Raw genomic sequence first — 17,049 nt, forward strand, 5'->3', positions numbered from 1 at the left:
ACGAGTCATGGACGTCGCCAGCAGAAATATTGAGCTATGCCGTCACTATTGCCGTCCACAATTAAGAACGTGATGCCGTTACAGGATTTTGTGCACTAACTGCCCTCTCTATTTTCCATAAATTTTCGATGGGATCCATTTCGGGCGATCTGGGTGGCCAAGCCATTTGCTCAAACTGTCCAGAACGTTTTTCAAACCAATCGCGAACAATTGTGGCCCACTGACATGGTGCATTGTCATCTATAAAAATTCTATAGTTGTTTGGGAACATGAAGTCCACAAACGGCTGCAAATGGTGAACAAGCAGCCAAACACTATCATTTCTAGTCAATGATCGGCGCAGTTTGGCCAGAAAACCCAGTCCATTCCATGTAAACACAGCCAACACCAGTATGGAGCCACTATCAGCTTGTACAGTGCCTTCTCGACAACTTGGGTCCATAGCTTCGTGGAATCTGCTTCATACTCAAACCCTACCATCAGCTCTTACCAACTGAAATCGTGACTCATCTGACCAGATCACGGTTTTCCAGTGCCCAACCGAAATGGTCACGAGCCCAGGAGACGTGCTGCAGGTGATGTCGTGCTGTTAGCAAAGGCATTCGCGTCGGTCGTCTGTTGCCATAGCCCATTAATGCCACATTTCACTGCACTGTCCCAGCGGATACGTCCGTCGTGTGTCCCACATTGATTTCTGCGGTTATTTCACGCAGCGTTGCTTGTCTGTTAGCACTGACAACTATACACAAACGCAGTTGCTCTCGCTCGTTAAGTGAAGGACGTCGTTCGTGGTAACAGGTAATGCTTGAACTTTGGTGTTATTGCCACACTCTTCGCACTGTGGATCTCTGAACATTGAATTCCCTAACGATTTCCGAAATGGAATGTCCCATGGGTCCAGCTGAAGTGCCATTCCGCGTTCAAAGTGTGTTAACACCCGTCGTGCGACCATAACCACGTCGTAAATCTCTTCACATGAATCACCTGAGTGCCAACTACAACTCCGCCAATGCACTGCCCTTTTATACCTTATGTACGTGATACTACAGCCATCTGTAAATGTGCACATCGCTATTCCATGATTTGTCACCTCAGCGTATTCGAGTATATGTCGAACGGGCGTTTGTAAGCTCCCCCCTCCTTTGTGGGTGGAATAAATTTCCCAAAGATTTTTCCAAACAATCAGTTTGGCATATGCCTTCACTGCGATTAGTTTTATGTGGTCGTTACCCTTCAAATCGCTCCGTACACATACTTCCAGATAATTGATTGATATGACTGCTTCAAGTGATTGATTGGGCAACTGTGTAATCAACCAATAATGGGCAGTAACGCCTATTTATGCGAAACACGTTACAATTTTTAATAAATTTTGGAGTTCGTCAACATCCACCATACAGCCAGAAATAGTTATCACTATACAGGCCTAACACAAACACTGTTTCACAGGAAACTGACAGAATAAATAAACCTTTATGCAGGCCTTAAGAACGAATGGAACTTTCGCATGATGTGTCACTGCCAAGTGATATGACTCGATGAAACTTAGACCGTAGAAAGAACTCTAACTGAAAGTAACTAAAGAAAATACGCTACGAGACGAACAGAAATAACACTTATTCGAAGACAGTAATTACGAGTACACTGAAGTCATCGTAATACATGATAGTCCCCTGAATATTGCAAAAACCGGGACGTGGTTCGCAATAGGCTGTGTGAAGTCCACGGTCGGCAGTGCATGGTCTACCTGGTCCCATCCTGGCCACAAGGCTGATAAGGAGTTCTTGTGGTAGGGCATTCCACTCCCCCACCAGCGCAGTTGTCAACTGCTGGATGGACATTGGCGTATGTGGAAGTGCTGGAATACTTCTCCTCAACGCGTCCCCCAATGGGGCCAGCCCATTCCCCGAATATCCTATCGTTTCAAGAGCTGCTCTACCTGCGCTGTTCGACGCGGTCGTGCACTGTCATCAATAAAAATGAAGTCCGAGTCGAATGCACCCTTGAAAGGACGCACATGGGGAAGGAGTACAGCGTCAGGCCAACATTTAGCAGTGAATGCTCTATGTTCAGAGCTTTGGAGATCAATACGGCCATGCAACGTTACGCCTTCCCAGACCATAACAGCTCGACCACCAAAACGATCATGTTCGACAGAGCTGGGCGTACCCTCATATGGCGAGAGGTGGGAACATGTAATGCACAAAGGAATACTATCGCTATCAAATTATTATCCATACCGAATCTGTAGATTAAGGAGGTAACACTAGGAGGAGGAAGAAATCCCTTGCAACCAATTTGCTCTGCAGTACTTCTTGCGCTTCCTTGTACTTTGTGCATGACAGTGCATCAGATCGGTCTTGTCAGTTTGAACCTGATCACACTTCATAGATACGAGAATTTTTATTCTATGTAAACACGCAGAGCAGCGTACGTGTTACGGACTCTTAAGAATGAGGAACGTCACATGATGTTTACTTAGCTTCATACAGTCAAACCACGGTCTAGGAGAGATTTCTGATTGTAACGCCGCTGAGAGTCTTACAATGGTTTTGTTTAAAGTCAACTACCAAGCTCTGAACTAAGCGTCGACCCTCTGCAGGTCTTACTAAATTTTCGCACAAAAGTATCATCCGCGAACAGCCTCGTTGAGCTTCCGACGTTAGACATTAATTCATTTATATACTAAGTGTTTCACTTAAGGTGTTTATCTCTGTAAAATACAAAATAACTAGTGAAAGGAATATTTATAGAAATAGGTAAGCGTGAGAAACGTCACTGTTTCTGAAGAGTTATGAACGTACTTTATTTATTTTCCAGAGAGTTACAGCAACGAGTTGCAATTGTTTAAACGAAACATCATTTTCTTCTGTTTGATGGCTGATGTATTTAAACCAACTGTGTACAAATCAATTTAAATCAAATTTCTGTATATTCTAGTTAGTGAGAAACGTTCATAGTTTTAGGGTGGACGCACATGCTATACGTACATCGGTTGTGTACGAAATTGTGTGAGGATGTTGTGATGGCAGAACGTTCATTTAAGTGACGTGGTCAGACAAGTACCCAATTTCCCGAATGCATAAGCAACACGCCTTCTAAACGACCTGTGTACGAGATGTAATGTTGCTGGCGTCATGGAGCTACACACTTCCTCGATGTGCTTTTTGTAGTCCTATTCTGTTAAATTGTAGAAGGTATTCTTGCACTGTCGTATACAAGGCAGGAAGTCAGGACGGAACGTACAAAACACAAGAAAATCTACAACCTCAATTGACTTCCAGCAGCGCATCGAGGAATAGTCGTTCTGTGACGCCAACCATGTTTCATCTCGTCCGCAGGTCGTTTAAAGGACACACTGGCTGGGCACACAGCAAAATGGGCACTCGTTTGAACACTTCATTTAAATGAACAGTCTGCCACCAGAATACCCCTCTGAACATATCCAAGTATGTACAACATGTTGCCTCCACCGCGGAAACCCTGAACGGTTCTAGCTTCTTAACTAATTTTCATAAAAACCAGACTTGAATTGATTTGTACACAGTTGCTTTCAATAACTCATATACACAACAGAAGAAAACTTATTTAAAAAGTATACAGGGTGTTAAAAAAAAGGTACGGCCAAACTTTCAGGAAACATTCCTCACACACAAATAAAGAAAGATGATATGTGGACATGTGTCCATAAACGCTTAATTTCCATGTTGGAGCTCATTTTAGTTTCGTCAGTATGTACTGTACTTCCTCGATTCACCACCAGTTGGCCCAATTGAAGAAAGGTAATGTTGACATGCGACTCATTGCTCTACATCACTATGTAGCATCAACAGTTTAGTGTTCATCACGAACGTGGTTTTGCAGTCAGTGCAATGTTTACAAATGCGGAGTTGAGAGATGCCCATTTGGTGTATGGATTAGCACGGAGCAATAGTCGTGGCGCGGTACGTTTGTATCGAGACAGGTTTCCAGAACGAAGGTGTACCGACAGGAAGACGTTCGAAGCAATTGATCGGCGTCTTAGAGAGCGCGGAACATTCCAGCCTATGACTCGCGACTGGGGAAGATCTAGATCGACTACGACACCTGCAATGGACGAAGCAATTCCTCGTGCAGTTGACGATAACCCTTATGTCAGCGTCAGTGAAGTTGCTGCTGTACAAGGTAACGTTGACCACGTTACTGTATGGAGAGTGCTACGGGAGAACCAGTTGTTTCCGTACCATGTACAGCGTGTGCAGGCATTATCAGCAGCTGATTGGCCTCCACGGGTACACTTCTGCGAATGGTTCATCCAACAATGTGTCAATCCTCATTTCAGTGCAAATGTTCTCTTTACGGATGAGGCTTCATTCCAACGTGATCAAATTGTAAATTTTCACAATCAACATGTGTGGGCTGACGAGAATCCGCACGCAATTGTGCAATCACGTCATCAATACAGATTTTCTGTGAACGTTTGGGCAGGCACTGTCGGTGATGTCGTGATTGGGCCCCATGTCCTTCCACCTACGCTCAATGGAAATGGCTCTGAGCACTATGGGACTTAACATCATTGGTCATCAGTCCCCTAGAACTTAGAACTACTTAAACCTAACTAACCTAAGGACATCACACACATCCATGCCAGAGGCAGGATTCGAACCCGCGACCGTGGCGGTCACTCGGCTCCAGACTGTAGCGCCTAGAACCGCACGGCCACTCCGGCCGGCCGCTCAATGGAGCACGTTATCATGATTTCATACGGGTTACTCTACCTGTGCTGTGACTTTACAAGTACGACACAACATGTGGTTCATGCACGATGGAGCTCCTGCACATTTCAGTCGAAGTGTTCGTACGCTTCTCAACAACAGTTTCGGTGACCGATGGATTGGTAGAGGCGGACAAATTCCATGGCCCCCACGCTCTCCTGACCTCAACCCTCTTCCCTTTCATTTATGGGGGCATTTGAAAGCTCTTGTCTACGCAACCCCGGTACCACATGTAGAGACTCTTCGTGCTCATATTGTGGACGGCTGTGATACAATACGCCATTCTCCAGGGCTGCGTCAGCGCATCAGGGATTCCATGCGACGGAGGGTTGATGCGTGTATCCTCGCTAACGGAGGATATTTTGAACATTTCCTGTAACAAAGTGTTTGAAGTCACGCTGGTACGTTCTGTTGCTGTGCGTTTCCATTCCATGATTAATGTGATTTGAAGAGAAGTAACAAAATGAGCTCTAACATGGAAAGTAAGCGTTTCCGGACACATGTCCACATAACATATTTTCTTTCTTTGTGTGTGAGGAATGTTGCCTGAAAGTTTGGCCGTAACTTTTTGTAACACCCTGTATTTCGTTGCCGTCACACCCTGGAAAATATATAAATAAAGCATATTCATCGTTTTGCAGAAAGAACAACGTTTCTTACTTTAACGTACCTAAACAATATTCCTTCCAGTTACTTTGTATTTACGGAAAAAACATCTTACCTGAAACAGACTGTACAGGGTCTTTCAACAATACTTTTACAAACTTTTGGTACAGGATCCTTACACCAAAGCACGAAAGAAGTTCATATAAGCAAATGTCAGAGAATCCTTCGTTTTCGAGTTACTGATAAAAGTTGACGTTTAACGACTTTCCAGGTGCAACTCAACAACTTGACTTATCTATGCATCCGTTTAACTCATTGTAACTCATACGGCGTTTCGTTACCTGGGAGACTAGTTTACATTAGTAATTCGGCTGTCTTCAACGTGTCCATTGTTTACATGTACTAAAGGCAGTGAGTTAACGGGAATGTTCAGTTTAAAACATGGCAGGATATTCATTTCGTGAGCACGCGGGCATCATTTTTATACAAGGTCGCGCGAACGGTAACAGACACGAGGCTCCACGCCTGTCTCACGCGACGTTTCCACACCGAAGACAGCAGAGTCATCCAATCTTTGCTGCTGTGCGTCGTCGCGTTGTCAAGACAGGGTCCCTAGCATCACATACAATGGGTCGAGGGGGACCAGCAAGAACACGTTCTACGGGCTGTCGGAGAAGAGCCAGGTATCAGCACAAGACAAGTAGACCTGGCATGTATCACATCTCCAAGTTCAGCATGGAGGATACTTCAGGAGCAACTCGTGTAACCGTATCATCTGTAACGTGTGCAGGGCCTTAAGCCTGCTAATCACCTACTACTGGTAACGCCATACGTTCTCCAACCACGTCCTACAGGTGCCCGCTATGGGGACTTTGTTGAGATCACCTTCAAAGACGTACTAGAAGATGTGCCGCTGCAAATAAGAAGCAGCATGTGGTTTATGCTTGGTGGAGCTCCAGCTCATTTCAGTGTTCGAGATGCAAGGGCTGGTATACGCCATGTCAGATGAATAGGAAGAAGAGGACGAGACCCATGGCTTGTACGTCCTCCCGACCCCACTACTTTGGGGAAGCTTTAAACATTTAGTCTATGCAGCAAACCTCCCAGACCCACAAACTCTTTGTCGACGTATCATAAAGGCTGTGAAACCCCTCGAAACCGTCACGGCGTATCTGAAACGGAACGACAGTTCATGAATAAAATTTTCACTCTGCAGCGGAGTGTGCACTGATATGAAACTTCCTGGCAGATTAAAACTGTGTGCTGGACCGAAACTTGAACTCGGGACCTTTGCCTTTCGCGGGCAAGGGTTCTGCCATCCGAGCTACCCAAGCACGACTCACGACCCATCTTCACAGCTTTACTTCCGCCAGTACCTTGTCTCCTGCCTTCCAAACGTCACAGAAGCTCTCCTGCAAGTTTGGAAGATAAGAGACGATGTACTGGCGGAAGTAGAGCCGTGAGGATGAATCTTGAGTCGTTCTTGGGTGGCTCAGATGGTAGAGCACTTGCCCGCGAAAGGCAAAGGTCCCGAGTTCGCGTCCAGTTTTAATCTGCCAGGAAGTTTCGACAGTTCATGATTTGACGAGTGCATATGCGTTTAAATGCAAGAGGAAGACATTTCGAGCATTTATGAATTTGTGTTTTGATGAGTTCCTATCACCGAAATTTTAAACTTTCATTAGTAGCTCAAAAACGAAGGATTTTCGGACACATGTTTTATTTGAGCTTTCATCTTTCTTTTTGCTGTAAGGAATCTGCCCCCAGCGTTTGTAAAAGTATTTTTTTCAAACTCTCTGTATACTGTGAACGATAATGGCCTCACAATGTATGAAGCAAATGAAGCCTGTGTTTGAAACGGGCAGCAGTCTTACCTGCTCGTACTTCTCGAGCTCCTGGTGGTAGATCTGGCGGATCTGCGCGAGCTTGGCGCGGTAGTCGGAGTGCTCGATGGCGTTGTCCGGCTGGCCGGGCCCGCCCGACGCCGCCGCCGACGCGCTAGCCGCCGCCCCCGCACCGCCGCCCTTCTCGGGGCCGGCCACGCCCTCCGCGATCAGCATGTTGTCCAGCCGCATCAGCTGCGGGTCCGGCGGCTCCTCCTCCTGCGTGTTCCGCAGGCTCAGCACTGCAACACGCAAACCATTCAATAACGAGCTATTCGTTCTTCACTATTCGATTTTGTAAAATCCAACAAAATTCCTAAAACATTGAGGGTGGCTGTACTGCCCTTCGGCAGAGTAAAGTTACATTTATTTAAAAATTTCGTAATTACTTTTAAAATTGATATATTATTTTTAGGAATAAGAACTACTGTAATATCAGTTTGTATGTTTGCATATAGTTCACATTCGAAAAAAATGTGGCTCATTTTTCCTACCGTTACTCGATCGTAGTCACAAAAAGGATTACGTCGAAGATGTATTGGTGAAGATGGCTGCGAATAACCTGCGATTTAATCCCATGTGAATTATGGAACCTTTTATTTGACTGAATTGTACGGAACCAGGGCTTCGAGAAAATGTTTGGTTGCATTTGTCCATAATACTTCCCTTTATTATTATCAATTGATTGATATTCATCTTCCCTTTTTTCGTCTGATGACGGCAATACGATGTTTTCAAATGTGCCGTTTTGAGCAGCGGCCTTCGCTAAAGCATCAACTATTTCAATATATTTAATGATAGATGATAAAATTTATCATCTCCTCCGTTGCTTTCATAATGACCATTACAGGTATTTCTTCGTTGACTTGCCTCCCAACAATTATCGATACGTCCGAAGCAAAGGTAGCGACGCTTTTTATATGCAACATTGTCTCCGTTGTTGCGAAATAAAAGCAGATATGTCAGAAATGTTGAAGAAAAACGATGTGTGGAGTGAACCTTATTCCAAAAATTTCGGAGAATTTGATAATAAAATCCCTCTAATGACGTCATAGAGATTTTGCTACGCCAGTGCACATTTCGACTTCACAGCTTCGTCATCAGGACTTTCTTCTGTAAGGGCCTCTACTGCGATATCAAAATGCCAGAAACGTGCCTTTGAGGGTGTTTAATGGACTCTTCTCAAATTTGTGTGGAGGAATACATTAAGATGAAATATAGTAGACCTGCAAATTTAGCTGATGTCACATGTACAGCATAAGGTTTAAACAAAAATCTGAAAATACTCTTCTACCTACCTACCTATTTATGTATTTACCTATCTTCTGTACATATATAAGTCCCCCTCTTCTGTTTCCGTCTGCCTGGGCTAATTTCCTGAACTACTGCACAGCTTTTGATACGGTTTTCGATAATAGATAGACTGATTCGCAAGGAAGGTTTGTGTGCAATTTATAAAAATTCCATGCACATTGACTGAACTACGATTAATTAAAAGCCCCAGTCGCTATGAAAATGATGCCACTGGCATCTGATGGTGAATGGTAGAATTATTTGGACTCTTCAATGGCCGCCCGACTGCTGCATCAGGCCAGAGCGAGCTACTTCCTAACCGACCTGCAACGCCGGATGCAATAGATATTAAACTGAAAGAACAAATTCCCTGCTACAGAGTTAATGCTCAAGGAGCTTGAACGGAAATGCGGAAAAAGGTGACACACGAAATGCAGCTCGTGCAGACTGGCGCTGGAATTGGGCACTCGGCAAGTCGCCATAGCTCGCACCGTACTCCATTGCGATCGGGTGGACAGCGGGGTACTGGCGCTGCAGTCAAACGGGAGTTCCTTGTGTGTCCCGTTTAATGAAATCTTTTATGTTATATGGAAGTCATGATATTCAGGTACCCAACTTTGTCCTCTGAACTGTAATCATAACTAGGCAGTGGCCAGTAAATAAATTACAGCTACGCCAGAAAAGTCGTCGGGCCATACATATTTACTGTTACCGGAGCGAAAACGGGAAGGGTCACTAGTTACGTATACAGAGCGTTTCAAAAATATTTTTACATACTTTAGGAACAGGTTCCTTACAGTGGTAGTGGTGGTAAGTTCCTATGGAACAAACTGCTGAGGTCATCTGTCCCTGGGCCTACGCACTACTTAATCTAACTTAAACTAACTTACGCTGAGGACAACACACAGACCCACGCCCGAGGGAGGACTCGAACCTCCGTCGGGGCAGCCGCGCGAACCGTGGCAGGGCGCCTCATTCTGCGCGGCAGGTTCCTTACACGTGACTAAGAAAAACGTCTAGTAAATAAAAATGCATAGCACTTGTTCATCTTCCCTACTATGAAACATCTCTTCCACTGAACAAGTGCTGATAGCTCTTAAAATAAGCATTTTAGAGCCCACGTCTACTACACATTTTTTCCTTGTTTTGGTATAAGTAACCTGTCCCCGAAGTTTGTAAAAGTGTTTCTGAAACACTGTATATATTGCATCACAATTTCGAAAATGGCAATAAAGAAAGCACTATAGCCCCCCCCCCCTCCCAAAGAAAAAATAAGTTTCTAGCGCTCTGAAGGTCCTTACAGAACAGAAAGCCTTAATGCAGAAGCTGTGACTAAGATGTACACAGGCGTGCTATAAACACATTATATAGATTTTATTTTAAGTTTCCTATTTATTTCAGTGTAGGTTTGCCAAGAATGCGCATTATGGCTGGCATGAAAATTTCGGAGCTTCTTCAGGGATATTTTCTGAGTATTTTGGTGTAACAGAGGTAACTTATTACAGAATAACTGCAATTCGTTTTATTTCTTATCCTCATTCGCTGTTGTATTTGCGTCGCACTAAACAGGTCTACACGACCGTGCAGTGTCACTGGTATGCGCGGTGTGTCGTGTTCGGAGACAAATTCGTTCCAGTCACGAACGGTGCTTAATGTTGGCAATAGTGATGCCTACTTCCCTCTTCATCCTCGAGTTTGCATTCACTACTGCTCGGTTCTGTCTCGAGTTTGTCTTTCCGGCAGGATTAGTTGTAAAGTTAAATCGTAATTTACGTACTGGTCTGTAACTAGCGTCTAGAGACCAGTGGGCCTTTATCCCACAATCCTCAGAGAATGTCCCTGAAGCGCCTCCGATAAGTAGCTGGTGAAATTCTAAGTTCGGGTTAAGCCCCTTGTGCCAGTGCCTTCCAGATATGAACACAGGTGGCAGCAACGAGCCGAGGAAACGCATTGTGGAAATGCCATACAAATTACTTACAATGTTCCAGAAAAGTCAATAAATTCTGTTACACATTCCTTGACTAGTTAAGCAAAAAGTATACAATTTTCAATTTCTCTTCCTTTATTATTTTATATTATCTGCCTCGGCTTCGCTCCACAAAAAATGCTGCTCTTTCCCAGTGTCGAAGATCGGTGCATGAGCCTTTGAACTTTGTGACGGCTGCACGTCAGTGTTATATTTCATACACAGCAATATATGACATTTCAGAGAAATCACCTGGAGCGTGGCATTTGCTGTAATCTGATCCATCTAAATTTTGGTTGGTTTGTGGGATTGAAGGGACCAGACTACTAGGGCCATCGGTCCCTATCTAAGTTTTATTTCCCCATCTTTGCCACAGTATTGATGAAGTAGAGTGTCTCGTTACAGCTTATAATTATCGAACTCTGTTAAGACGATGTAACTTTTATGAAATAGCAGGAGGCCTGGACGGACAATTTTTTCTTCCCTTAGAGTAATTATTAGACAATGCATTTGCCATTTCATTCATCACTAGAAAAGGGAGCTTTAAAATTCTATGAGCTTTTCTTGTATGTCATTATGTATACAGGTTTCTATTAAAAATTTGTCTTTTGTCGTAATTGTGCAGTGAGACTAACGTTCTCTTTACACACAACTGTTCACTTATCTCTATGCAGGGTGTAAAAAACCATGCATGTAAAATTTTTTAGTGTTCCCAGAAGAGACTTTTTATGTGAAAAAATATCATATGTGCACTGTTTCCCAGCAGGGGTCCATGAAGGTTTTGACGCTAGTGATGTTCAGAGGCCGTGTTCAAACTGCCGTGTGATGACTATTCCTTTAGAGATGTTCCTCAAAATTTCGTCCGTTTACGAGACAGGCAGAAATCTTGCGTAACATCTTGATTGGTTATCATACGCTTTACGGAAAAATACACACAAATAGTTTAAAATCAGACTGGAGAAATTATTTTTGTTTTGATTGATAAGGAAAATTACATACAGATCGATGATGAGACTCGGCATCTCTGTGTCACGACCTTCAGTACACCTCCAAGTTTCCCAATGAGGGCTGTGCACTGTACACTATATCTGCAGTAACTCTGTGGTGTCACTCGGAGAAGTAATCACCTAAAATCCTGCACGTGCAAGTTTCAGCTCTATTCCTCTTTTGATTTTATTCTACACCGAAACCATACTTGCCTCTCTACTACCCGTGTCAGTAATGAGTATTTCCAAGCAAGGAAGGTGTACGAATCTCTTCGTAACTCCTACATGTATAAATGCATAACACATGACACCGCGATTCGGGGAAATCTAATCATTTTATTCCTTACACTTTAGCCTACTTTACGTATCTCTGCTCCCAATGGCTATTTTAAATCGATTCAAGAACAATCGAACGGTTGTATTTTTCGGTTATCGAAAGCTTTCTTTCATTTACCTATTTGATTTAATATTGTGATTGTGTCTTAAAACTGAGTGTGTCAAAATTTTTCAATATTTGTTCGATTTTTACGTTTATTAGAAGAAATAATTGGAATAAAAAACCGAAAATCATTTTTTTCGGAAACCGGTTATTCTCAGTGGCTTTAACAATCAGTTTAAACAAGCCAAAAAAAGGTAAAACCGGAAACCAGCTGTTTAGCGATAATCGATATCCCTGTTGTACATATTGCACTAAACCAATGTCGATCTTGTGCATGTTTCCCTGCCTTCTCCAAAGGTCTGATATGATGAATGTGTTTGTCGTGCGGATGGCGGATAAATGTTTGCACAGAGTATTACTATGTTTTTGTTGTTGTAGACGACTATGTAAATAAAATTAAGCTGGAGACTGAAACCTTGTCGCGATACATGGTTTTACCGCTCTCTAATAGCGCTATGTAGGGTTCCCAGCGGACTGTACACTGATTTGTAAATTACTAAACAGCTCCAAAATAGAATAGGCTATCGATCCAACCTAGGGAGCAGAAATTAATATTCTGCGGATAACAACGAACGTCGATCGGCAACTGTTGCGGGTATACTGTATCCAGCTTCGGTATTTCATAATAACACCGTAGAAATAAAATAGTCTGGAGCTCTCGCTTCAAAGTATAATACTGAATACTGACAATAGCAAGGTAGCACGCCAACAGTAACAAAGCGGCTTGTTATCGCAGGATGCCACCACTGCAAGCGCTACTCTCGCGATCTGGCAGCGTTCCAGTCGACAACACGAGGCGCAGCCAGCACGGTACTATTTCCCTCCGCACGTTCACGTGCCTGAAAATAGTCCACGCTGTATACCTCCGCCTCGGTAGCACTTAGGCCGGCGCATGGCCTCCGAGAGTCAGTCATCGTCGGGAGATACGCCAGACAAATGCACCGAACGATCCGCGGTTCCTCATTCGGAGTAACTCCCAACCAACGCTGAGCTCCGCCTTTCTGGCGAATCATCTCTCGGCAGACACCGACGCACAGACCAAGACCTTGGACTACGCCTCACTGTTACGGTTCCATCACGCGACTGCAACGTAGTTGCCATCCGGGTGATACTTCCCCTAGTAACTCCTCAGGTAGTTACTTGGAGAGTGCTATGTCTTCCTGTAGCCCACATTAACTGTACAGTTGCTAGATAGTGTTGTTTCTTCCTGTAACTGTATCCTGAATAAACGTATTATTACTTCCAGTCTACTTTACTGTTTTATCTGTATGTGCCCAGCCCCAGTACAGAGGAGTCGGGTTCGTAGAGAAGATCTTAGTACAACACGGTATTTCAGCCAGCTTTACGAATCAATAGTTATTGTACGATATTGCCGTGCCTGCGTTGTTCCGAATTACAATGTATGTTCCTTTGAACATGAATGTATGTCCAGAGGAATAGGCGCTGCGGGGACTACAGTCGTTATAAAATACACGAAATGTGTCAGCAGTTACGAATATAGACAACCATATGTTCCATATGCTCTATAATTGCATGACAACGAAAATTTGTGATCGACCGGGACTCTTACCCGGGTTCCCCGCTTATTGCAAGCGGTCGCCTTACCATTGGGCTATCCGAGCAAGACTCACGGTCAGACCTAGGCTTCCATATGTAGTCACCAAAGTCTCTATAACCTGTATTCGTACATTCATTATGTATACTCCAGTACAAGGGAGACATTACTTTAAAGTCGCTTGCCCGGTGTTTGAGGATAAATACGACATTACAGTGTCTGTGTTACTCTGAATTATGATCCAATGTTCCTTTGGACATGCATACAAGCGACTTTCAAGTAAAACGTCTCCCCTGTACGGCAGTATACACAATTATGTATGAGTACAGGTTGAAGACACATGGTTGACATCTGGAAAGTTGGGTATGGCCGTGAGTCATGCTCGGACAGCAGAATGGTCAGCCGGCACGGTAGCTCATTGTGTTCAGTCAGAGGGTTTAGCTACCCTCTGTAATAAAAAAAACTGAGTTAATGGATCAACGACGAACTGAAACGGGTGTCTTGAGACTTCCGCCCCGAGTAGATACAACGAACGAAAACGAACAAAATGAGATTAATATAAAAAATGGTAAGGCGAATGCCCGCGGTAAGCGCGAAATACGGGTTCGATTCCAGGTCCGGCACAAATTTTCTTTGTCGTCATTCCATTATACAGCTGATGGTTGTCATCAAAGTTATCCTGTTTAATCTCGTTAGACGCTCAGATCGTACGGCATTAGATCTTACTAATTCCGTCATTTGGTCATCCATTTTTTGTACCATCTATAAGATGTATAACGATGACCTATCCAGTGTCCACATGATCACCTAGTATCAATAGAGGGCCCTGATGATGGTGCGATTTAACACTGAGTTTGATTGTAAATACAATAATACCCATATTCACAGTTCAAGGTGTCATCCTTACCACACAAAAAAAATAGTGGAATATGCGAAGAGATGGGTACCTGGGTATCGATATTGGGGAACAACTTCTCCTTTCCGCAAAAACCAAGAACGCAGATTCGCAGCGGTCGACAAGATTCAAGTTGCTGCCCACAGCTGCAACGCCGTTATCATCCTTTGGGGCAACGTCTGTGGCATTTCTCGCCTGAGATCCATTATGTAGCTGTGCTTTCAGACGCGCTTGATGTGGCTGGTTTGTCCTCAGCCAATGACGAATGGTGAATGGTGAACGGTGGCGCGGTTGTAGATGTCTTACAAGGGGACCACACGGCAATCTAAACTCAGTCAGAACTCGAAGATACACCTCCCACAGCAGTTCGATGAAACTCTCGAAACTTCTAGAGAAAAACAACTTTTGAAGTTTTCCGACCACGTTTAATAACCTAAAACAAGTAGATATATTCCGACAAGCAGTGTGATTCTGTGCTAGAGAGATCACTCGCTGCATGTGGTGCCTGGGTTCGAATCCTGGCGCAATCATATTTACACAGTCCCGACTTGCCCCCATCAGATCATCTGATTCCAAAACTTAAAGAACACCTTCCAGGGCTTCACTTTTATGGTGATGAAGTGGTGCAAACAAAGGTGAGGTTGTGACTCCGTCAACAGTCAAACATTCTACAGTGACGGTATTAACAAACTGGTCTCCCGTTGGATGAAATCTGTTCATCGAGAGGATGATGATGTCGAGAAATAAATATGTAGGCCTGAAGAATAAAGATACAAAATGTTAATAAAGTCTCTTATTTAAGAAGCTTCAAGAGTTTTCACACAAAAAAATCAGAGGAATTACCTTACAGCACGCTCTCGTAAATTAACGTGATGTAATGCGCACATACAAACGGAATGGTTCGATGTCGCTTGACTACACAATCGGCGATCAGTCCCTTGAATCTGTCAAAACTGTCATTTATTTAAAACAGCCTACCTGGAGCGATTTCAGGTGGAGCGTTCTCAAATCTGATCGTGTGGAAGATAGGTGGCAGTCTGATGTCAGTTGGAATAATCCTAAGGAATTTTAATTCACATACGAAAGAGGTCGCTTACAAAACCCTCATCCGATCAATGTTTTTAGTATTTTTATACTGTCTAACCCTTACTAAGTTAGATTAATGAAGAGATTCAAAGAGTTATACGCTTCGTTATAGGTTTGTTTAGTCAACGTGAAAGTGTCGCACATACGCCCCACAAACTGCAGTGGAACGCTACACTAAAGGATTTGTTCGCCGCGGAAAGATTTGCTCACAAAATTCCGAAAGTCCAGGTTGCAAAACGAGTCAGAAAACCTTACTTCCTCCAACATACATCTTATGTAATGACCACGACGATAGAATTAGAGACAGTCGGGGGTGATGCAGAGGAGTAAAGACAATCTTTCTTCCTGCGCATCTGTACAGAATGGCCAAGCAAGGAGTATGGATGACAGAGTAGGCTGTGAATTTAGGAGTCACATGATCAACACATAACTGACACCAAAATGATTTACTGGAAAGAATGGATACAGGTGTCTCACATACGGGGCGGTGTTACAGAAAAGATCGATCCGACGCGTGACAAGGCAGGTAACAGAGACAGGAAGCTGCGTCCCAGGTTTGCTATAGGTAAAACCCAATATGATTGGTGAACGCTCACTGGTCGCCTACGAAGTGCCACAACATCAGTGCTAACACCACAGCATCAGCACTGGTGGTACGGCACGTGGGTGCCCTCGTCTTTACCCCAGCTCGAAAAAAGGAGCGAAAATATCGAGCCTGTTACAATACTTAATAATTACACACCGTACATACCGCCCACGAATTGAACAGAAATGGGTAAAAATGAAGCTGGTGCATAAAGTATCTTCCGTCACATGCTGTACGGTGGCTGGCGCAGTACAGATGTTTATTTATTAATTTTACTTTTTTCAACTGCCGACAGCACGTCGCAATAGGCATGGACTCAACGGCATGTGCCATAGTAATTTAGATCATGCACACGTAATCCTACCTTAGTTTTGACTTTTCTGTTTTTGTAAGTGGAATCAGTACATAATATTTAGAAGCTTAATTAAGATAGCGATTTGTTTTGTTCATGAAGTTAAACGGTCAAAATGTTCAAAGTAAAAATATGAATTAAAGCCATTACATATTTGTAAACGCTGTCAAATATGCTTGCTTGAAACGAGTGGTCAGGAAGTCATTGTTTTATTAGACTTCTGATTCTTGGTGCCCACAAGTTCCACCAGTCAACAAAAACACACATGCGAAAATGTGATGGACTTAAAACCGTGATGAACCTAGTGGACATGCTCATCGGTCTGTTAAAGATGTCCAAGCCGATACTAGAGCTCGTCAAAATGTTTAAATGAGCGACGACTTGCTCATAATAATGAGACTGGGAGGGGGGGGGGGGGGGGACACATTGCAGCAACTTGACCAAGTCTGCATTGGGCCCGCGTCGACGTTGTTTTGGGAACTTCCCACAGAACTAGCTTGTTTGTGAACGTAGATCACTCCGATTAGAAACTTAATACAGTTCACGTCCAGCTCTGTGTTCCATCTGGTTACGTTGTCCCTGTTCATTAAAAGCAGTCCCGATAGCCGAACGCGTTAACGAGTCGATTCGGGGAAGCGAGGCTGTCCC

At 43.7% G+C, this 17,049-nt stretch overlaps 1 protein-coding gene across 5 annotated transcripts in view; it reads right to left on the reverse strand.

Moving 5' to 3' along the window:
* Positions 1–17,049, reverse strand: part of LOC126299190 (homeobox protein extradenticle) — a 325,234-nt gene that overhangs the window by 147,960 nt on the left and 160,225 nt on the right. For all 5 annotated transcript variants that reach the window (XR_007552741.1, XR_007552742.1, XM_049990969.1 and 2 more), the window contains exon 3: positions 7,235–7,485. Coding sequence is in view for 3 of the 5 variants with exons in the window: in XM_049990969.1 (XP_049846926.1) it covers positions 7,235–7,485 (251 nt within the window). In the remaining 2 variants the exon portion in view is untranslated. The remainder of the gene's footprint in view (positions 1–7,234; positions 7,486–17,049) is intronic.

Source organism: Schistocerca gregaria, chromosome X (assembly GCF_023897955.1).
Source record: "Schistocerca gregaria isolate iqSchGreg1 chromosome X, iqSchGreg1.2, whole genome shotgun sequence".
NCBI lineage: Eukaryota > Metazoa > Arthropoda > Insecta > Orthoptera > Acrididae > Schistocerca > Schistocerca gregaria.